Source organism: Agelaius tricolor, unplaced genomic scaffold (assembly GCF_023055355.1).
Source record: "Agelaius tricolor isolate 1412-34295 unplaced genomic scaffold, bAgeTri1.0.p SCAF_1, whole genome shotgun sequence".
NCBI lineage: Eukaryota > Metazoa > Chordata > Aves > Passeriformes > Icteridae > Agelaius > Agelaius tricolor.
In genome coordinates, this window is record NW_027269261.1 from 72317933 (window position 1) to 72341490 (window position 23558).

Consider the following 23558-nt stretch of genomic DNA (forward strand, 5'->3'; position numbering starts at 1 on the left):
CATGTTAAAGAATTGAGCTGTAAGAGTCATTACCAAAGTAAAATATTTTATTTTCAAAAAAACCCCAAATTATTTTTAATCTTTTGTCTGTAATACTGATCAAACCTATTTACAATTGAAATATTTTACAAAAATATATTTTTAACTTAAAAAAATATAAAAAGAAGGCATAAGGATTAAGTCTACAAGATTTAAATTCTATTCCCAGAAGATTTTGGAGAAAGAGTCACAAACATAGATTCTGTGATGCATTAGTTTTTACAATGAAACATCCCTGTTATTCTGTTACAATATTTATTGCAAATATACAAAATTACAAAACATTAGCAGTAATATCCTAATAAGGATATGAAGAAGTAAAGTTCTGTAGAGCTTACTGGGAAGCAAAGGGAGATTTCTAGAACTGCAGTTACTAGAAAGTAACTTGTTCTGTTCTCATCATCACAGTGTCTGTGATGACAATCCTGATTCCTTACCTGCACACTGACCCCCCCCCCCTTGTGTCTGTATCAGGGGCATCATGAATCCTTGTTCAGCCGAGGAATGGCTGAACAATAACCCCACCAAAAATCACTGTGGACCACAAGTCAGAAGAGCTCAGTGACTGCTGAGTCAGAATGGTATTTGGCAATTAATACTGAAAATAACCTCTCCAGTTGTCTACTGGCTAGCAGTGATGAAGTTCACAGGCACTTTCTGTTTGCAGGATTCCATCCAAGAAGGATACAGCACTAAAGCACTGTCACACATTTAAGAATGCCTGAACCATTGCTTTGACAACTGCAACTTCTAAATATTCCATAATCTAGGAGTAGATGGCCGTAAAAGACATTTTGAACAAACACCTCATGTATTTAACACCAAGATAGTGATTACCACTACCTTTGAGCAGGCAGGATCAACTAATTAAATTTCATATTAGAACTGGTTTACTGTGCATACCAGGCTTGTTCCAGTAATGTAAACATTCCTTCAAAGGTTTCTATTTCCCAGTCATTGCTTTAAGGTGTTCAAGTTTATGCTCTTCAATGAAGTCTTCTACAATATGCAAAGCTCCAATTTTCACCAGCAGGAGAAGAACTTCTTTTGTTTCATCACTATTTAAGAATAATAAAAAAAAAATTTAAAAAATATAGCAGCACTTTTATTGACCTGTGTAAACTACAATTTTTGTTTCCTGATCTTGGCTACCGTGATCATTAACAGCACCCAACATCAACCACCTCAAACTCTCACAGTAAACAAGGACTGCTCAAGTGCTCCTTCTCATTAGACTGCATCTTTTCTTTTACATATATATATACACATGACATGAGCATACTTTAAAGTGTCAAATATATGGTATTTAAGGAATTTTTTAAAATTTTAACCCAAAGTATTTGGGGAAGCACTTGAATGTCAAGGACAGCCTCATCCATTACCTGTGATTGTCCTTGTGTAGCGCACGGGCACATTGCAGCAAGTGCTGGCTGAAGTTCAGTAATTCAGGGAGAGTTGATCCACCCTTGAGATCTTGGAACCATTTTTCTGGGAGGCATGCAACCACCTGTTAACAGAGTATTTGGAAAAAGTTTAACAAGCATTTCAATATAACCAAGTCACATCATTTCTGACAGGAACCTTCTGGCAGGTTCAGTCATTATTACTGTGTTTTTTCCTTCAAACCAATATCGATTATCTCTCTAAGTAGTTATGCTTAAGAACCTACAGACCAGTATTTGCTCTAGAATGTTCTTATGCAGCAAGGTTACTAAAAAAAAATAAAATCAAATTTTAAATGTTTACTTTTTTTTTTTTTTAAATATTCCATTTTCAGTTTTGACCCCTCTTCATGAAAAACAAAAGGCTTTGAGCATACACCCTCTTCCAGTGATTGTTATCTTTTACCTTATCACACTTCTTGATGTTATCTGGCCCTAGTGGTGTGTTGAGGATGTTCAGCAGAAGATAACGATTCAGCAGCTTGCTCAGGCCCAAATCACGGACCTTGTCTTCCTGGACAATCCCATCCCAAAGAACAACGTTGGAGAGCAGCTGCGGTAATGAAGAAACAAAGAATCTGTAGAGCTGCTGGCTCTAAGTGTGCCAAAACTCTTACAAGTTTCATTAAAAAAAAAAACATAGAAAGGTAATATGTGCATCCAATGCAAGTACAGTAAATAACCTAATTAATTTTACAAGTGGATCTCTCTGTATGTATAGATACACCTGTATATGTCTATACATGACCTCCCAAGGGTGGGAAGAAAATTTTACCCTTCTAGGGGGTTTAACAATTTGCTAAGTACAGAAGGCAACTAAGAAAACTGTCAGAGAAGCAAAGACAAAAGTGAAAAAGTTACATCAACTGCTCAGCATAAGACTACATACAGTCCCTCATGACATGATGATGCTACAGTTTGTGGCATCACAAAGGGTTTTTTGTAGTTCATATCAGTATTATTAGGCACTGAGGGTTTTTTCTGTTGCCTCTATCACTATAAATCCTTACAACTGTCATTTTTGAGTGTGGTGTAAGGCTGTGTTTGTGAAGGTAAAACACCTTGAGGTTAAGCTACCTGAAAATTAACCTGCTCTGAGCCAAGGAGGAGGACAGGCACCATGAATAGCAGGAAAACTGAAACATGGTCTGGGATGTTAATGTTTCCAGTGAAATGAATTTCAGAGAGGACAAACAAAACAAATCCAGCCCTACTTTCTCTACCTTAACAGCTGACCAAAATCGTCTCTCTTGAAACTTTGAACGTAGTGATGACTTGTCTTCCACAGTGCTGGTCATGGGAAGAAAAAGTCAAAATAAAGATTATTTTTTGTTGGATTTAAAAGAAGATAAACAGACATCTGATCTCTCAGACATGGATGTGTACAGTATTTCATTTACATCTGTAGGGGAGAAAGGTAGAGGAACTAAAAAAATACAAACGGAAGAGAGTCAGAGGGTTAGCTTACCTTTTAGGATACAGAGGAATAAAGACATCTTCCTCTACAGATTTCTTCATTCTTAGGACAACCGTGTTCATCAAATCCTATTAAAAAAGAATTATTAATGTGTCCTCAGAAGAAAGACTTCATATTCCATTTGTAACAACCTCAAAGGTTATTTAGTTCTTCCAGAGGTCTGATATCTTAGAGATAAGTTCAGCTGCCATTTGAATATAACACACATTGAGACCCTGAATAAAAAATAGAAACAGCAGACAAATCACAGCTGTAATTATCTATAGGCTTAGCCTAGAGGGTTTTGCTATATCCCTAAGCTATATCCCTAGGTGAGGCCTGTTTTTACACATTAATCTGCAAGGCAGCAAGAAAACTGTACAGATTAAAACCAAAGCAAGTTATACACATAGGATCTCCATTAAAAGATGTTAAATTCAATGTAAAGAAAAATCACCATAGCTAGGATAGCATGCATTTTTGAGCAACATGTTTTCAGGTGCCACAGATTGCCACCTAGCTTTTTTTTTTAAGCCTATTTATTTAAGTTCTTGCTAAGATCAGTTGTATCACTTGACTTTAAGCCATGGTTTCAAAACAGCAGACTTTGGAAGGCATAAACATTTTCTTTAGAATATTTCTTTTCATACTCGAGGCCCAAACATCCATCCTATTTCACCACTTAATCCATCCCATTTTCACTAGATAAACTTCCTGATTTACATCAGAATAAACCCAGAATCAGGCTAAGAAGGACTTCCTAGAGTGACTGTGTATATAAAAGTAATTATTAAAGGATTGCTAGGATTACATAGTAGTTTTCCTCCTCACCAATTAACCAACCTTTGGGGATTCTCAAGTTTTAAAATTTTAGGCCTACTTTATAAATAAAAGCTTAAGGGATGCACCACTGAAGCATTACTAGCATATAAAGCTCAAATTTGAAAAGATAATTAAATGCAAATCATTGTTATTGCAGTGAAGGAAGATTAGATCTACAAACAGATTCTGGATAGATACAGGCAGAATTTTTTAACTGACAGCAGCTGATTTCTGCCTCATCATCTTCAGCAAGGAGAGCATCAGAGAGCTGGAAGTTTTAACTGCTAAATCATCTAAGTGGCAAAACAAAAAAGTAATCAGAACCAAACAGCTTCAGGAGAATGTTCTCAGTGCCCACAGGAGCACACACAGAAGTACAAAGTGGGTGAAGTTCCCCTTTCTCGGTACCATAGCTTTTACCTCTCTTGCTCGGCTGGACTCGTTTTTGGCAAGGATTTGTTTCCCAAAGATGTTATTGCAAAGCTGTACGAGGTTCTTTGTCTGTGAAGTAGATAAAGGATCCCACACACTCTTCACAAGTGCTGAAAAAAACCAGGAATTTATTTCATTCATAATATGCAAGTTACTTATCTGCCCTAGTTTCAAGCCATTACAATGTAACAGAAGTAAACATATAAAAAAAGCTCAGCCTCCCCCAATAATTTTGAAGAGGCCACCTCAGCCGAACTCTGTGGAACTACACAATCATTACATCTTGGAGCCACTCTGTGGAACTACACAATCATTACATCTTGGAGCACTGGGATATCACCAACATTATTTGATATTATCATTTTTATTTAAGGTTTGATTACATAGCTGCAGTGAACGCTTTCAATACAATCTTATCATACCTGTAATTTTGGGAAGAACAGTTTTTTCAATCACTCTAGGCAAAACTTCTTTATCATGATCATCATCTCTTTTTGATTCAGATATATTTTCTGCATCACTGAATTCTTCTATAGCTCTGAACCAGGGCATCTCTTCCAACTCTGTAAAATTCTGCTGAAAGATGAATCCTGTTAGTTGTTCAGCTGTCAGCATTAACAGAAAAGCTCAATCCAGCAACACCCAAATTCCCACTTAATTTCAGCTTCATCCTCATCACTGAATGGGCCAAAACAGCAAAACTAGTTTAAAATCTGCAATTTAATGGGTAGGATTCTTCAAGTGTCTTCAAGGAACCCAGGAGAACTGTTTTTACAGGAGGTGTAAAAGGAGCTGGAGGTAAAAGGAAAGGGGAAATTTAAGAATATTCCAAAATATGCTTCAGTTTTTGAGACAACACAGTAGCTTTCTTAATTTCTAATTCACTGTGCTAGGTATAGGAAAAAAATCATTCTTCATATTAATACATCATACACACACAGACACAATTTTTAACAAAAATGTCAGCTGATGCACCTACCTCAAGAGGATTCCAACTTATTAAATGAACTCTGATCAATGGGTTTAATAACTTAGGCAGGCAGAAACTGATGTAAGCATCACAGTAAGAGTCAGGAAACTTCTCTTTCCATTCCTGGAATTTCAACAGGATTTTTCTGATGTCACAAAAATCTGCGTGGACATCTTCAAAGATTTTCCTACTATCCTCTAAAACATTATCTATGGATAATATTCATTGGGAATAAAAAGAAACAATCACAGAACTTATTGAGGCATAAGCTGAAGGGTTTATGCATCTATAGGACATAAGAGATATTTTTATAAGAATTGCATTTGTTATTTATCTTTGACACACCTGACATTGAAATGGTTTAAAAGCAGCTCCCACAAAAACTCAGTTGTACAGAAAAATAGTGTCAGAAGACCAAGGAAAGACATGACCTTTTTCACAGATTTATATAACCACTGTATTTCAAACTTTGTTCCAGAATGATAAAATTTCAGGCATGAAAATCCTTCTGCTGTTACGTTAAGAAAAGTTATTATACCTTTCTCTCCTCCTCTTCCATCCATTCACTCAAGATAATTAAAACACTGTAAGCAACCTTTAATTCACACTCCAGCTTCAGGAAATAAATTGACTGTACAAAACATGTTGCAGCACTGCACTGAGTACTGCCAGATCAGCTCTGGCAGAATCTGACAGAGCTAACCTCTAGTTAAAAAAGTCATGTAGAGTGCTGCCACCACAGGAAATCTACAACCATTAATTCATTCCTCCTAAGTCATTAGTCAGAACTGCCTGGGTGCATTTTTTTCTACAGTGTGCAAATACAAACATGGAACTCAAATGAAATATTTCTCTACTTTTCCCTAAAAAAAAAAAAAAAAATTAAAGAAATATCAACAAGAGATCTTGTTCTAGGACATGACATTAGGCCTGTCACCAACCTTTGCTCTTCTGGAACTCGTCCTCCTCTGTGGGAGTCAGCTCCTCATCACTGGACAAGCCCTCGTGGTGATCTCCTTCGCCTGAGTGCTCCCTCGCCTGCCGCCTGCAAGCCCTGCATTTGGGAATGAACTCAGATGAGTTATCCTCTCCTGTGTCCGCAGGCGATAGCTTAAAAAAATAATCCAACTTCAAAAAATGTGCTTCAAACAAGTCGTGAGAACAACAGCCTGAGGAGAGGCAATCCAGGAGCAACAGTGACTACAGATCCAAAAGGACTCTTAAACTGTGAAAAAATGAGGGGATTTGGAAACTGATATCCAAGAGCTTAGAGCAACATCTCTGACCTCCCCCATGAGCCCTGCAATAACCTTCCCTTAACCTCATCACCACTGATGAGGCTAACAACTCATCCCACCTGAGCATCTGGTGTTCAACTGGATCCTGTCTGACAGTTTAATGTGTATTTACTGAGCTCTCAGACTGTCCTGCCAGTCCTGGATCACTTGTTCAACAACCCACAGGAAAAAGGTGATAGTACCCATGTGCCAGTGGGGTTCCAAAAACTATTGCCATGACATCAAGAGAAACAGACTGCAAAGTCAATGGCTTGAATTTCTACCATAGGAAAATGATAAATAATATGGAAGTGATATTACATAAATACTTTTAAACAGTTATTCACATCCATTACCATTAAAAGTTAACTGCTTTGAGAGGAAGTTATTATTATTATACCACTTTTCCTCCAGTAAAATTTCAAGGTACTTGCTGCTTCAAAGTATAGTTATGACTTGAGGTACCAACTATAAAACTTTCAAAGCTCCCAATAATATGAAAAAAAAAAATCGGTACCAATCTGTGAACACTAACATCCAAAATGTAGCATCTGTCTGACCTACACTGATAGCAGACCTGGGGCTACAGGTTGATTTGTTTCACTCACCATTGCCTCTCCAGCAGAAACAATTCTGCCCAATTTTGTTATTTATACATAATACAGAAATATATTTCTGTAGAAGTTAATAATATTATTAATTAAAATAGGAAGAAAAAAGCTCCCCTCATAATTTTGTCTCACTTAAGACTTTTTAGTTTAAAATATCCAGCTCTATTAGCATTCAGGTTCAAATCAAGATGAAGAGAATGACATTATAGCACAGATGGCTTCCATGTACTTCATGTTTTGGAAAGCAAATACTGAAATATTTTTAGAGTAATCTCATTTAGTAATCCTACAGGTTTACATTCATGACTGCAGGAATGACAGGGAGTCAGTGCACAGCACATTTATCAGAATTGAGTGCACCTCTGTGTAAGAGTTACCTTCGATGCTCACACATTTCCAGAACCTGTGTCTTCTCATCACCTCCCAATTTACTTTTCACTGGTTTGTCATTCCCACCTATCAGACAGAAACAGCCAAAAATAAAGTGGTACATTTTTAAAGTTCCTGTTTTATTTTCAAACAGGAAACAAAGAATCTCCTTCTATTGTTTTGAAGTTGTTGTTTTTGTTTTTTTTTTTTTAATTTGGAAAATAGCCAACAAAAGAACAAACCTAATCAAAAGTCTAACAGTACCCAGAGTAAGTCAGAGTGAATTGCTTGTAGCCTTAATAACTGGCTGATGTGCAAAACACGGCAAAGAGAAAGGGTGTACTACTACTGAAGTACTATCATGTAAGAAAAAACAGCCTTTCCACTATATTAAATACAACTAGGAACATAAAAAACAATGCTATGTGCTGCTAAACATGCAAGTGCAGTCTCATTTGTAACGAGCTGGAGGTAAAATCATTTTAATAGCAATTCTTACTGTGGCATTACTCTTTTCTCCTTACACCTGCTGTCAGTTTGCCACTCCATTTTACAAAACCATCCAGGCTGCTACTTTCTCTCATCAGCAGTTTATCCCCTCAAGTGAGAAGACTGAACCCATATGATTTAGTATTTACCAGGATCCAGTGCATCTGCCCTCCATCTGTTCCCAGCAGCTCCAAGCAGATTGCTCTCAGCTTTGCCTGAACAGTTTTAAAGGGTTTTGGAGGTCTGGTTTGTTTGGGTTTTTTAAATAGCAGCAGCTAGAGATTCACACAGCATGTAAACAATACCTTAGCGAGGAAAGAAAATATGAGCTGAGAAAACTGTACTAATTTTTCCTACAGTGACTGAAACACAGTTTTCTTTTAGATAAAACCCTTACACAGAGTAGCTTCTCACTTCATATTCTGCCACATTGGTGTCACCTCCTGGTTTGAAATCCCCAATCTGGGCACACACATGGCCTTACAGACACCCTCAGGTAAAAGTGATGTTGCCAATTACACACTCAGCTTTTTCAGGTATTCACAGAATTCAGTAATAAGCAAGCTTTCTCCAACTTGAAACCTACTGGAAAACTGACTCCCATTTTTCTTTTTAAATATTGATGGGAAATTGAACAATTAAAAATTGACAAGGTACTTGGTCACCTCATATTCAGAGAAATTAAGCCAGAGAAAAACAGTGTCATGGGCATTACTGAGGCAAGAATTTCAAATGAGGTACAGTAGAAACACACCTACTGACAATGGGAAGGGGAAAGGGGATCAAAGGTGAAAATTAAAATCTTAAACCAGGAATTAACTGTATTTCTGCTCAAAGACAGAAATTACTTTCTCACTGAAAATTTGAACTTTGTACTAACTTGTCAGATGCTGAATATAAGCAGATTCATTTTTCAGCTCCTCCTGCCTTCGCTTCGATACTCTCATGGCTCGTTGCTGCAGAAGGGCATGCACAGCCCATTCCAGCTCATTAATGTCCTTCAGCTGCAATACAGCAAACACCAATCAGGCTTTCAATCAGTTTAAATCTCACAAGAATGAGCAAAAACCAACTTCCATGGGGTTTTTGTATGGCTGTGAAATTAAAACAGAAGTATCACAGATTGACAAGTAAGTTCCTGGTCATGGGAGTTTTCAGGCTGAAAACACAAACTGTATGCCAGTTACACATCAAGGACTAAGACTTCATACAAAAGGGTTCGCTAGGACACCACTGGTGTCCCTTGTTTTATTGCAGTTTGCTTTTGAGGCACCAGCCACTGAAGAAAATGTATTCCCTAACTAACATATTTTCTCTTTAAAGTTACTTGAAAAAATACACAACTGCAAAGTGACACAAAATTAAATTAAAATTAAATTTGATTCTGATAGAACTGATTTTTAACTAGGTGGTATCTCTCATTTTTCACTGACAGAATACACCTTTATCATCTTTAAAAAAAAAAAGAGAAAAATATACATACTTTTTCATTCAAACAGTTTATCAAGTTTTCTACATATGTTTTCATGGTTCTGTAGAATTTATAATTCATAGCTGCATCTGAAGACTTCTCCAGCTCCTGGACAGACATCTTTGAGCTCTCAATATCCTCCATATATTTTTCATACTCTCTCTGGTGGGCACGGTGCACATCCTGTAAGGATGTTATCCTGAAAGAGAGAAACCCAGACAATCAGAACTATTGCCAATTTAACAGCTGATGCACTCCAAAACATTTCTCCCATTATAATCACATACAAAATCTTTGCCTGTGCTAATAATAGCACTTGCATTTGACCTGAGCAGCACTGAAAGATTTACCCATGCCAACATTTACAGGGTAGGGACAAACATCACACTTTGGCAACCCAAATGTCATTTATATGGTGCTGGTTTTGAAAGCACCACAGGTATTTTACCTGGACTCCTCAATACACCACACTTCCCAAAAATATAAAAGCCAAAATTACATGGTATCACATTATTAAATAGATTCTACCCAAAGTAATCTGGTAAAAACTACAACTCACATCAGCATGTCCATACCAGTTAATGAAAGCTGTATGGACAGAAGTACCTGTAAGCATTCACAATGTGCTCACTATTAAATACAAACCAACTGACAACTCTTACTATTGTGTGATAAACACCAAAAACTTCTGTCAACAGCTGTCTCTAGCAGACAGGTAGCATACAAACATTTACATATATTACAACTCTGCTTCCTCTCTTTTTTACCTCTTCCCTCCTTACATATCCCAAGTATTTGCTCAGTTTGAGCAGGTCTGTAACAGAATCAAAGCACAGACTACAATTTATTTCACCTCCCTGAACTAAACACTTTCCAAAGAAAACAGATGAGCTAAGCTATTGTGTTCTACTGTGCTACATATTATAAATAAAAAAAATATTAATTTATTTCAGCACTTAATATGTTAAAAACATCTACAAACAAAACAGGTTTGTACCTACACCAAACAGGTTCCTCCTCCCCTTCCTGCTGTTTCCCAGAAAAATTTCCCACTCTTGACAGCTGTATTCTCATGCTTTCTTATTTGATTCTGTACATAACTCTGTACATCAATTCCCTTCAGGTGATTAAGAAAGCATACAGTTCCACAAAAATATTTAGTCCAACTTAGTTTCACTTCTCTAAACAAATGCAGCAATGATGGTCTGTACAAAGTAAAGATTACAAAGAGCTTGGTGCAAGCTCACAGCAGAATTTATGTCTCACTTGTATTAAGTTACTTGTCTAAACTTATCTGAACAGCTGCTTCCCAGTGCTGGGAGGGATGACAGGGGATGGCTTACCTTGGGATGCCTGACCCAGCTGTCCTTCCCACACACCCTCTAGGAGGTTCCCATGTCCACTTCAGCTGCCCACACAGCTGCTGAGCTGCTCAAGAGAAGTCACAGCCTGGCACACAACTAAAGAAAAAGATCCAGGCATGTTCTGAACAGGCTGTAAAGAACTTTGGCTGCTTTAGGAAATATTTTTGCAGCTGGTATAAGAACTACCAGAAGAACTACTAAAAGAAGGAGCATTGGGATTGCCAGCTCCACCTGCCCCCAGAGAAGTTCTGCTTGCTGGGCAAATGTAACATCAAGCCAAGGCTCCTGTCAAGAACCACCAGTAACCATAAAAAGCTGTTGCCAAATAAAAAATTTACTTTCTAAAGTTCAAGTTGACAGAAACACTCTTGGAAAGTCCAAATGCTCCCCTGAAACAAAGTATTGCCACATAAAGTAAAAAATTTGTAGCACTCCATTAGACATCATTACACTTGGTAACAACCCAAACAAAGCTCAACACTCTGGAAAAAAGAGTAAGACTTCAAAGCTGTTGCCTCATTCTGTGACAAAAACTCAGACAACTAGTAAGTTAAGGTGTTACCTTTCAGTCAGTCTCTTCTTCACAATTTCCAAATTCACAGGTGGTAGAGAAACAGAGGTATCAAACTTGGGTTTGGTTGGCTGATATTTACGTACAGAGGCATCATCACAAATTTCCTACAAAAATTAAGTGTCAATTTTTAATACACCATTTACACAATTTCTCCCTTTGCAACTCTACAGATCATCAAGACATACCATTTGAATACTAAACATCCAATACAAAGCTATATATTTCAATCACAAAAAATCTAGACAAAACCCAATCAATTCAAGCATTAAATCCATAACTAACAAGGTCTACAGCTATAAATTGCTGCTGTTTCCTGAAGAGTAGAATTAACTTTTCCATAAGCAAGTGGAGTATGAGGACCTAAGATCATACTGGATTTGAACATAGTCTCAATAGGATGTAACTTTCTCTCATTCCTCTACTCCCCAAATTGGAAAAATTTCTACAACTGTCAATACTGACTTCAATAAAGAGCTGGTTATTCAGATACTCCTAAGTCTGATCCAGAGCAAGTGATCCAAGCCAGCATATCAGAATATAGTTAGTTTTTGCCAATTACTTACTGAGAAAAAGACAACATTCTGCTGAACTGTGAAGAGAGCTCCCAGATTGCCACTCAACAGAAATTTAGCAGAATAAAACAATAATTTTTGCTTTGCAACTTTGCAACATTTGTATCACTTGCATACTCTTGCTTTCAAGATCCCTTGCACAGCAGCAAAAAAATCAGAGCTCATAATTTTCTTCTCTGGTTCTTGTGATCTCTAATCACAACAGGTATCTGCCTCTGGGGCTGACACCACCACACTGCTTCTCAACACGCAGACAGAGATTACAGATTTTCATTGTCATCTTCCCATATTTCTAATCATCTTTCCCTGAAGAATCAGGGAATAACTTCCTAAGATCCTCTCTAACAAGAGGGCAGAACAGAGACACAACAGTATTCCAGACAATCTCTCTTGCCTATAAGCAAAAAGCAACTTCCAATGGTTAGGAAAGCATGTGTGTCACCTGAGAGAGCTTAACAGCTTTCTTTATTTGCTGCTCTTCCCACTTGGCTTCATCATCACTTGATGCATCACCCAGAGACACTGGAAGGTAAAACAACTGTTATTAGATCTAACTACACCCTTTATTTTTTCCCTTCCATCTAAAGCAACATGGGTCTCCCAGCCAATACTGAGAAGTGATACACACAAAAAACAGCAGATGAAAAACCTGCAGATGGAGGACTGCAAAACTGAAAGGCAAGAAAGGCTTGGAAAAGGCTGCTGGGATTTGTAGGATTCACACCAACATTAATTCCCTCAACTGTTTCTCAAGCAACTACTACTGTAGTAGGAAGCACACAAACATCTTGTTTTTATTTCTCAAAACAAAGTTTACACGCATAATACATGTAAACAAGAGAGTAAGTATAGACCAAGACATGACACCCAACAAACCCTTGAGCATTCCAGAACACACGCTCAGCTACAGATACAAAAAGATCTCGTTAGCATTAATCTGAATGGCAGATTCTGCTCATAGATATGCATACCTTATAGCCCTTATTCAAATACTTAAGTAAACCTGTGCTTCATAACACTATAAGCAGCTCTAAGAGAATATAAAAACAATGGAAAAGCCAATTATGTTTTGCATGCAGTAGGTTTGTTTACTTCTGAAGGGCTGGAATGCTGGTTTGTTTGTTTGTTTTCCTTTTTTGAAATTTATAATGTCAGTGCAGGAAGAGCACTTAGAAGGCCAGACCAGAAGCAGGAGACAGGACTTAGAGTAGCTTTATTCACAGTAAATGTGCCTCTTACAAGGCCTTTTTTTTTCAGTCAACAAAGCCAAAAATAATTTTGTAAACATTTCTCAAAGTATCCTGCACCACCACCAGTGAGACCTAAACCAGGCCTATGACCCATATAAATAAACCTCAAGTACCAACTGCACAGCCTTTTTCCAAGAGCCCTGAGGAGGCAAAGCCTCACTTCCTAACTGGACAAGTCCCACGTGGCTCCAGAGACTAAAACAAAGCCTCTGGGAGAAACACCACAAACTCACCCATCTCACCCATGTCTTCAGTCATCCTCTGCCTAAGAGGTCTCATTTTAGGAGCAAAATCGAGATTCTTTGTTTCAGACTCATCTTCACTCTCCAAATCACTGCTTCCTCTTCTCTGAGGGACCTGAGGACTGTTTGAAACATCCAGGGCAAGATAATCAGCCTCTGCCCTGGCTAAGTGACGCTTCCTCCGAGCAGCCTCAACGTGAGCTGCACTGGGGATATTGCCTGCATCAAAGAGAGAGAAAATCTAAGAAAAGACTAAATGCAACACTCTGTATCTAATGCCAATCATCACAACTGTTCAGCACCACTGTACAACCCTGGATACAGAACATAAGATGGCTGCCATGTAGAATATGAGGAGATGAAAAAGTGGCTCTCAACCTCAAAGTGAGGTTTTATTTTTTCCTCATGAAGGGAATTGTGCATCACCAAAGAGGAATTTTCTGCTGCCTTTCTTCTATAACCAGGGCTCATAATTTTTGCTCCATTCCCAAAACTAGCACAGATAGACAACAAATGTTTGCAACTAAAAATGTGGGGGAACCACTCTTCTTCCAGAAGGGTAGCCCTGACTCAGGATAAACAGATGCCAATATTGTAGGTGGTTTAAGCTTAGTGGAACTCATCTCACCTAACTTGTCATGTCCTTCAAACACAAAATGTTCTAAAATAGCTTTCTTGGAAAAAAAAAAAAAAGCTAGGGAACTAACCTGGTGATAAATCCTTCCCCCTCTGTGGACAGCTGGATTCATTTTCAGAATCTGAGCTGTTGTAATCCTCATTCAGTGAAGAATAAGTTTCATCCTCATTGTCCTCATCCTCTTCATGAGTGTCTTTGGTGTTGCCAACTCCAGCCTCCAGCTGACAGATTTCTTCATTTAGAGGAAAAAAGTATGATCCATTATTTCAGTTTCAGCTGCTGGAATATGATGTGCCATAACTGGTTACCAGAAATTATTTACACCTTGCTGCAAAGACTGGTCACTTGTCTATCTCCACCTGCTCTCACCAAAACATGTCAAATTTTAACATTCCAAGAGAGTCACTTACAAGCCAATTCTTGTATTGAATAAAAGCATCTTTGATGATGGTTCCCACAGAAAGACTACGAGTCCTTCTGAGACACAGAGTGTATTTAGATGCACAAAAGCAATGAGATCAGCTCTCAGATAACAACTAATTAATATTCTGATTGCTCACAGCGTATTTGGATTCTTGACTTGAAAAACTGCATTTAGAAAGCAGTCTTAGTTAAACTATAAACATTTATATCTATCTTGTCTCCAGTTATTATCAAATGCTTTAAAAATATTGATTTCTCTTCATCTGCCACTACACTTTCAGTAAATCATAAGGTTTCTGAACAATAGAATGTACCACCTTTTATAAGAACATGATATGATTTTATAAGTTACTAAGAAAATTTACTATCTCATCTGCATCACAACCTCAAAGGGAATTATTGCCCAATCTCAATCTAATTTACTTTTATCTAACATTAGCAAATATGGTATATCTGTGAATTGATAGAAGTGTCAAAAGGAGAATACATAAAGAGAACTTTTAGATGCATTTGTTTCTAAAACACACAAACTCCAAATATTCAAATAAGAGAGTTACCACAGAATGGTTTGGGTTGGAAGGCACCTTAAAGATCATCTAGTTCCAATTCCCCTGCCATGGGCAGGGACATCTACCACTAAACCAGGTGCTCACAGCCCCCTCCAACCTGGCCTGGGACACTTCCAGGGATGGGGAGCCCAGCCTCTCTGGGCAACTGACTGTATTTCAATGGAACTAGGGATACTACCAGAATAATCTAGGCTATTGACCGAATTCAATGAAAACATTTAAATGCTGTAAGAGCACACAATTTAATAATGTTTGCATTAACTTTCATCAGACAAAATGCAACTAAGCTCACATTTCCCCTCAATGCCAATACTCAGATCAAACTGCAATCTGACAGCAAAAAGCAGTGGATACCTGGCCCATAGTTTGAAATATATGATGCTGAGGTATAAACTTATCAAAACTTTGTTAACTTTGATGTAGCACATGGCTCTGCATAATCAGGTTTTCTCAAGAACAGCCTCCAAGTTCTGATAAACTTTTACCAAGGTCAAACTGAAAATAATTTCAGCACAAATACATCACAATTATAAACCTGTAAATTACAATTGCAAGTATAATTCTGCATTCAATTAACAAGCAAAAACCATCTAACAGCAGTATTTTTACATCACTCTACATGTATTTCATAAAATATTTAACTAAAAAAAGTACTTACTTTTGCTTTCTTCAGCTTCTGTCTGCGCAGGCAGTAAGCTTTCCTTCTTTTTAATTCTAAAGGTTACTTCGTTGAAGGATGGCTTTTTAACTTTAAAAAACTCTTCACCTACCAGATAAAACAAAGTGATTCTGAGTAACATTCATAAAGCCAACAATATACACACATATATGTGTATGTACTGCATACAAATGTGCACGTAAACTCCATGTGTTCACAGCATAACTTCTGAATCACAGAATCAATTAGGTTGGAAAGGACCTCTGAGATCAAATCCAACCTATGACCAAAGACCAACATGTCAACAAGGCCATGGCACTATCTATGTCCAGTCTTTCAGTTCTGGCTGGATCAATTCTGAATATTACAGTGGCTTTATCACTCATGATCTATCACCTCTTAGTAAAAGCTGCAGCTCAGCCTCCTCTACACAGCAACACTGCACTGCTGAAATGCAGGGTCTCTCTGCAGCTTGTGCCCACCAAGGTTGATGTCTTCTCATCAACCACAACAGTAACAGCCCAGAAGTGTCAGTCAAACATTCAAGTTTCATTTATTTAAGCTTGTTCAGTCATGGAACCACATAGTACTTGTTCTCTCTGGTTTTCTCCAACTGTAAGAAGATTTCAGATGTTTTCAGCCGAAAGAACGTGGACATACACAATTGCCAAAGTACTTTTCACAGAATCACAGAATTGTCAGGGTTGAAAGGGACCTCTGGAGATCCCCTTGGCCAACCCCCCTACCAGGGCGGGGTCACCTGGAACAGGTGAGACAGGAATGTGTCCAGGTGGGCTTGGAATGCCTCCAGAGAGGGAGACTGCACGCCCTCCCTCGGCAGCTGTTCCAGTGCTCTGCCACCCTTGATGTAAAAAAGTTCTTCCTCGTGTTGAGGTGGAACTTACTGTGTTTTAGTTTGTGGCCATTGCTCCTCATCCTATTGCTGGGCATCACCGAACAGAGTCCGGCACCATTCTCTCGCACCCTCATTCGAGATATTTAGATGGACTGATGAGCCCAGCTCTCTGGCTTCTCCAGACTAACCAGGCCCAGCCCAGGTTTTAGTCCGGGTTTACCGTGCAAACCCTCCCGAGAGCCCTTCCCCTGGCAGAGCACGGCTGGGTGTGTTTACAGAGACAGGCAGGAGGGGCTCGCTGAGGCGGCAGTCCTGGGCAGAGCCCCTCCGCTCCCGGAGCCCCGGGCCGTGCTCTGCGGCTCACACACACTCGATCCCTCCTCACCTTCCCGCTCCTCCTCGCCGCCGAAGCTCAGCAGCTCCTTCCCGGCTCGGCCCGACCCCGCTGCGGCCCCGGCTCGGCGCTGCCCCGGGCCCGCCCCGGCTCTGCGCGCCCGCCCTCGGTGGCTGCGGGCCGGCTCCTCCGCGGGCAGCACCCGCTCCGCGCCGGGATCGCCCTCGGCCTCCGAGGGCTCCGCTTCCCGCTCCGAGGGCGAGCTGGCGCCCGAGTCCGGGGACGGGGCTGAGTCCGGGGACGGGGCTGCGGCCGGCTCCGGCTGTGGCTCCGGCTGTGGCTCCGGCTCGTCCTCGCTGCTGCCGCTGGAGGCTGCGCGCCGCCGGCCGCGGAAGTTGCGCGGGGGACGGCGGAACATCGCCCTCGGGAACCGCTGCCGGGATCGCGACCGGGAATTGCTGCCGGGAATCCCTGCCGGAACCGCCGCGATCCCAACGTGGGACCCGGCGCGCACGCGCGGCGACCCCGGCGCGCCCCGCCCGCGGCTGGGCGGGAGCTTGGGCGGGACGGAGGGGCAGAAGGGAAAGGTGTAAAAAAATGTGAAAGGCGTTTTTTGGTGATTCATTGATGCCTAAAAATGTAACTTGTTGGACAAACCGTGAGTCCTTCAGTGCAGGGGCTGCCGTGCTGGGTGGGTGCTCCCCCTCCTCTGCAGTACCATCGAAAGCTTGTGGACTTCTGGTATTATATAATTTATAAATAATATATGGTAAGATATTATTTCAATATGCAAAAGTTATATGGTATAATTACTAAATAATATTGATAAACTTTTGTGATTGCTATGTATTATGTAAGTGAATAGTAAATTGAAAGGTAATTGCTAATGCCTAACTACACATAAATAAAATAGCTGTTTTAGAATTAGTACTAACATACACCAAAAACAAATAAATACACTTTTTAAGGCCAGGTTGGAGGGAGCTCTGAGCAACCTGTTTAGTGGAAGGTGTCCCTGCCCATGGAAGGGACAAATGGAATTAGATGATCTTTAAGGTCCCTTCCAACACAAGCCATTCTATGATTCTGCAATTATTATAAATATAAAACTGACTCTGTTGTTGTCAAAAAGTAATCACACATTTTTTTCCCTTTCCTCAGGCTGAGCTCACAGAAGGAGCAGGCAGGTGCCAGTGCTGGTGGAAGGGGAGGGGAACATATGGCTGGGAACAGAAGGAAGGTGGGAATGTGACAAGTGATGACAAATTGGTTTGCTTGGAGAGGAGTTGCACTGTAGCTTGTACCAGCCTTTGATTTCTGCCGTGCTGACTTGAGCTGTGTGTGATTTGCTCTGTGGAAAGAAAGTGCATCCCACTCCAAATGAAACCATGAAACCAGGCAGGGCAAGTCCTTCAAGTAAGCCTTTGTGTCCCAAGAGAAGCATCCAAGAATAGCAAACGTTTGAAGCGTTCTTGCTCAAATTGCTCCACCTTTCTGTTCTTCAGCTGTAATATGAGGATGCTAATATTAACTCGCCTCAGGAATCTTGTGAAGAAAAAGCTGCATTTGTGAAGTACCAGTTACAGTAAGAATAACATAAAAACCCAAGAGAAAATCAACTAAAATATATTTTTATTCAGTGCAGCTTCTGAATTATTATTAAATAAAACCCAAGGCTACTTAGTGAATAAGGAAGATTATAAAAGCTTTAAGAATTCAGGAAACACAATTCATCTTGCAGCATTATTCATTTTCTGCACTGAAAAAGGGTGGGGGTCTGGTGGAAAAATAAAGTACTTATGTAAATGCTGAAATTAAACCTGTCCATGGATTTGTGTTTAAATTGACTTATTGCAGGCTCTGATTCAAAACTGCCTTATTGCTGTGGAATTGATATGGACTTCCATGAGTAGTTTCTCTGAGTGAAAGGTGGAGTCAAGAATGGTCTTGCAATGTTCCATTGCAACCTGGGCAAAGCAAAGTCTGCAGATGTACATTTACCTGGAATAATGCCCATAAGTTTCCTGTTTCTCATTTACCCCTCCAGGACTGATGAAGGCTTCATCATGCCAAGCAAAGATGGGAGTTTTACCAGGAGCCTTTAATATCTTTGTAATAATGACAGAGCTTCTTTGCCTGGCTGTGTCTCTGTATTTAAGTGGGGTTTTTTTAATCTGATTTTAAATCCTGTCAGTCTTGTGAGCACTACTCAGGCAGGACTGAGCTGGCTCCTTGTTAGACAAAATGGGCCAGAACCTCAGCATGGCAGAAACAGGGGACACAACCCTTGTACTCTTTATCTTTCCTGCAGGTTGAAACTGCCATGTTTGCAGTTGTCCCTCCAGTTAATTTGCTCACTAAACGCCAAGATACTGATCTAGGCAGAGGCATCCAGTCCATGATGATCCCAGTTCAGAAGAGGAAAAGCAAATGCAGCCTCAACAACGCAGCACAGTATTTCTTGGAAGGACTGCCGATGCTAAGTGCTGATGGATTTATCTTGTTAGGCAGTAAAAGCCCTTTTCCTGACACTGCTGACACAGAACAGAAGGAAAATTTTGCCTTAAACTATTTATCCATGAAGGTTAAACTTAACAGACAGGTGAGGATTTATTGGTCATAAATATTAGAATCATTTGTTCTTAAGTGTTTTAGTGACTCTGCAGCCAAAATTCCTCTGGGAAATGAATTTTCAGAAAGACTTGGAGTAGATCAGTGAAGTAGATCAGCAAATTGTTATAGATTTCCCTTTCCAAAGCAGGAAGCAGGATAAAAGCAAGACAAACCTTGCATGAAAATTCAAGTGAAGCATTAATGGTTGATAGTATGATCTCTTTTCACACTCCATTGATTTCAGCTCTGGCTTGAACTCTGTTAAACTTTAATGTCAATGTAAGTTACAAAGTGACTTGCTCTGACAGACTTACCTCTGGTGAAAAACAACTTTCAACTGCAAAAAAAAAAAAAACCCTAAACCTAAGAGGTCAACTCTGTCTTGGGGAAAGACTGCAAAAATAACTCTAACCCCCTGAATGCAACAAGTTTGCCACTGATTCGAGGTACAGCACAACCTTATTACTTGCAGCTGATGGAAGAATTTGCTTCCGTTTTTCATGGAAAAGTCCAGCAGGATGTCAAGCAGATGGGGGCAGCAGCACCTCAAACTCTCAGCTTTACACCAGGCAAGCAAGAGCTACAGCCAGGGGAAATTTCTGTGTCCCATCAACACAGAGCTTTTGTGTAAACTTCCATAAGCCAGCTTAAAACCACAGTGATCTCTTTGCCCTTTCAATGAAACCCTATTTTTATTAATTATGTTATTAATCATAAACTCACTTTACTGTTTTACACTGTTTTGCATATATTTATCATAGGACGTACTTGTTTCATAGCATGCCTGCACCTTTCCAGAAATCTGTGAATCTGAAAAAAATTCCTTTTCACAGCAACTCACAAAACATTCTGAAATCTGAGACCATTTATTTCAAATTTTCCACAATATTTATGTTATTCATCCCTTAAAAGCAACGTGTAATTCCAGAGAACCTCACAAAATTCAGTATACGAGAGGTACACTACTCAAAAGTAGTATTGGTCCTCAGAACCCAACTGTATGTATGAAATAACAGGTTTTTAGCACCCAAAAGTGAAATATTTGGGGAAAAGAAATTCACATTTGTAGCAAATGCAGTAGGGATCCCAGCCTATTGGGATCAGAGTGGCTTCTTGGCTTGCATCAAAACCTGAGCACAGACAAACAAATGTGTCTGAAATGAACCTGCAACTCTGTCTTACCGAGGTCTTATTTACTAATTGTGGCATCAGGATTGTAAAATTGCAACAAATAACCTTGCTTAACCCTATTACTCTGCTATTGTCAGCACTTGGCACTTGTGAAATTCCTGTGTGCTTGAGCATTTCTGCCTGCCTGCACTGCAGCTAGGGATAGCAAGTACAACCCTTGTGTCTGCTCAGCAGTTGGCAAAGTTTTATTTGCAATAATTCAGTCTGCATGAGTCAGCACTGCCTCCCTTCACAGCGTGGTCTGGCCTGTCTGGAAAGCTGCTTTCTCTATGGTTACATAGATGTTCTGTAAATCTCAAAATAATTTCAGTGCAGTAGGCAAAGAAGCCTTTGCCACACTGAACAAATACAGTCCAGCTCCCCATCCCCTACTAAATAATATCAGTGCTTGGCAGGGAGCAAAGTTGGGACATGAATATTTTATTTCATACAGCTATGAAGTAATAGAAAATCCTGCAAAATGAATAAGTAGCCATTTGTTATTTTAAAACCTATGTGGGCTTCTGGTTCAGAAACCAAACCAACACCTCTAGAAGTTCTATTTTTGATGCAGTGTGTGGTTTGTGCCTTCTACGCCTTTTTGATAAATTGTTACTCAGAATCTATATCAGAAATGCTTGTTCTTGTTCTGTTAGGTGTGGAAAGCAAATATTAACCTGTCCTTTTGTTTATCCCATTCTGGTTTTTTGCCTCCATTTTTAAATAAAGATGTGGGTCAAAAGATAGTATCTAGCATTTACTCAAAAGGAGGAAAGCAATTGGCACTGCTGTAAATATGGAACCTCCAGCAGCACTGAGTGAGGGCTCATTGCTTATCTGTTTGCTGGAGAGAAAAAAGAGGAGGTGGAAAAGAAAATGTAGCATGAATAAGAGAGATGAATCTAATAAAGGGGTCAGACCTGTCACTCATCAGGTAGGTGTGGCTGTTCCTAAGTAGTTCTTTATAGCTGGGACAATGAGCTGGACTCTCCAGATGAGGAAATGCCACTTACTAGGAAGCAAAATTAAACAGATCACTACAGGAGGAATGTGTGCAGGTCACTATTGAGCAATTACTGCTTTTTGACCACTCAGAAATAGTTGTCACTTTACGTCCCTTGATCTCTGACCAGTGCACAAAGCATGGCTTATTCTTGCAGTAACTGATTTCTGGTGTACATTTGGTCCTGGTTTAACTTTATATATTTTAAACATACATTTACAGAAAGATGTCTGTCATCAAGCTTAGACACTGCCTGGTCAGAGGGCTTGGACAGGGAGAATAAAGCATTCACTTCTGGTGTGTTTTCCTGCAGCAGAGCAAAGAAAAAGAGCAATATTATGGGGTAAGCTAAGAGCAGAGAAGAAGTTATGTTACCTTTTGCCACTCAGTTCAGACTAAGCAATTTTATTCATGATTTTTTTTTATGCCAGTCGAGATCTTTCCTTATTACTCTAAAGATAGGAAAATTGCTTGTAACAGGAAACTGAGACAGAGTACAGATAATGATCAAAAAGTAAAGCCTTAATGTGAAAATTGAGTTGCTAGTAATAGGAATAGTTTCTCCATCATTATATCTTGTTAGGTTTTGCTGTTGTGTGTTGGTTTTGGCTCAGACATGACAAGGATATAGAACCATAGGATGGGTTGAGGTTGAGTTTGACCTTAAAGGTCATCTAGTTCCAATCTCCCTGCCACAGACAGGGACACCTCCCACTAAAAGCCCAGGATAAAAAAATGATACCATAACAATCCTAGAGGATGAAATATTGCTTAGAGCAAACTTTACTTCTTTTCTGCTCCTCCCACACTCTTCATCTTAATTGGTCTCCTCTGAGTAGCTGTTGTGCTGCAACCCTGCCCCTATGTCTGGAACAAGACATATTATCTATCTTATCATACCTTTGGTTTCTCCTCCTTTCAGCTCCCTTTTCTATTATCAGTTATTATTAAACAATTTATCTTACTTTAATGGCTTTTTGGAACAAACTAAGTAATTCCTGCAGTTTTAAGTTTCTTTATCTACTCCTTGCTAGAAGGGTACTGTCATCAGAAGGGACATGTATTTGACATCAGCCCCCAAAACTACAGGTTGAAGCTTGTAAAAAGCACTTTTTCCAAACCCTGAGATGCCCAAAGGCAGTATCTGCAACAGTGCCTGTAGAAACTCCACCTTCATAAAAGCAGCGCTTTTCTTTTGAACATGCTTCAAGCAGTAGTCAAACTCTGAGTGGAAACAAATGTCATTCTCCATTTTAAAGATGTAATACTAGTTTGTGCCTTGGACATTACTAATAAAACATCTCTGTAAGACTCTTAGGTTGAGTAAGAGTTCAGCTTTACTTCAAGGATGCATTTTTCATAGCTGACACAACATTGTATGTCTACATACTCTGTTTCCAAGGAAGAGTGACTTGAGGGGCTGCTGCATTTAAATGTGTCTGTAATACAGATTGTGAGTCCTCCTCCTCTTCCTGATAATTAATTAATCTTAGAGATATTTATTCTTCTAGTATCTCTGATCAGCTCCAGTTCATTGTGATAATGTAGATGCATTCAATTTTTGTAGAATCAGAACACATAAAGCTTTGATGTGCTAAATTTTTATACCAGGTTATCTTGCTAGGGAGTCAGCTGAATTTTTAGTTCCCTACAACTCCTCCCTCCCCAGGCAACAGGTCAAAAGAGGTGATTCTAAGACCCCACTGGGTGTCCAGCTCTGGGGTTTTTAGCACTAGAAAGATGTGGTCCTGTTAGAGTGAGTCCAGTTTGGGCCATGAAGATGCTCAAAGGGCTGGAGCACCTCTGGTAAGAAGCAAGGCTGAGTGAGTTGGGATTGTTCAGCCCAAGAGAAAAAGGCTCCAGGGAGACCTTATTGTGGCCTTTTTGTACTTAAAGGGGCCTGAGAGAGATGGGA

At 39.6% G+C, this 23558-nt stretch overlaps 1 protein-coding gene across 5 annotated transcripts; it reads right to left on the bottom strand.

Annotated features, from left to right (window-relative positions):
- Positions 1-26: 26 nt before the first annotated feature.
- Positions 27-17497, bottom strand: GCFC2 (GC-rich sequence DNA-binding factor 2). 5 transcript variants are annotated; one of them, XM_071439638.1, is made up of 18 exons: positions 16909-17497; positions 15668-15775; positions 14088-14249; positions 13381-13599; positions 12331-12410; positions 11305-11420; positions 9391-9577; positions 8788-8911; positions 7427-7505; positions 6103-6215; positions 5171-5370; positions 4614-4764; positions 4180-4301; positions 2950-3026; positions 2705-2771; positions 1888-2034; positions 1422-1546; positions 27-1097 (listed from the first exon to the last, which is right to left on the bottom strand). In XM_071439638.1, the coding sequence occupies exons 1-18, from the start codon at positions 17480-17482 to the stop codon at positions 983-985; spliced, it is 2766 nt and encodes a 921-aa protein (XP_071295739.1). In that variant the 5' UTR covers positions 17483-17497; the 3' UTR covers positions 27-982. The 5 variants fall into 5 exon arrangements, 4 of the variants coding, with proteins under 4 accessions (XP_071295739.1, XP_071295731.1, XP_071295724.1 ...); XM_071439630.1 differs by having other exon boundaries at positions 4614-4767; XM_071439623.1 differs by having other exon boundaries at positions 13372-13599.
- Positions 17498-23558: the final 6061 nt, after the last annotated feature.

Bases quoted from the DNA above. Each gene is read 5' to 3' on its own strand.
- GCFC2 (XM_071439617.1), bottom strand. From the start codon at position 17,482: ATGAATCACCAAAAAACGCCTTTCACATTTTTTTACACCTTTCCCTTC. The intron at 4,302-4,613 runs GTATGATAAGAT...GGTTTTTTTCAG, and splicing joins TGTTCTTCCCAAAATTACAG to CACTTGTGAAGAGTGTGTGG. The intron at 1,098-1,421 runs GTAATGGATGAG...ATTCTTAAATAG, and splicing joins CTACACAAGGACAATCACAG to TGATGAAACAAAAGAAGTTC.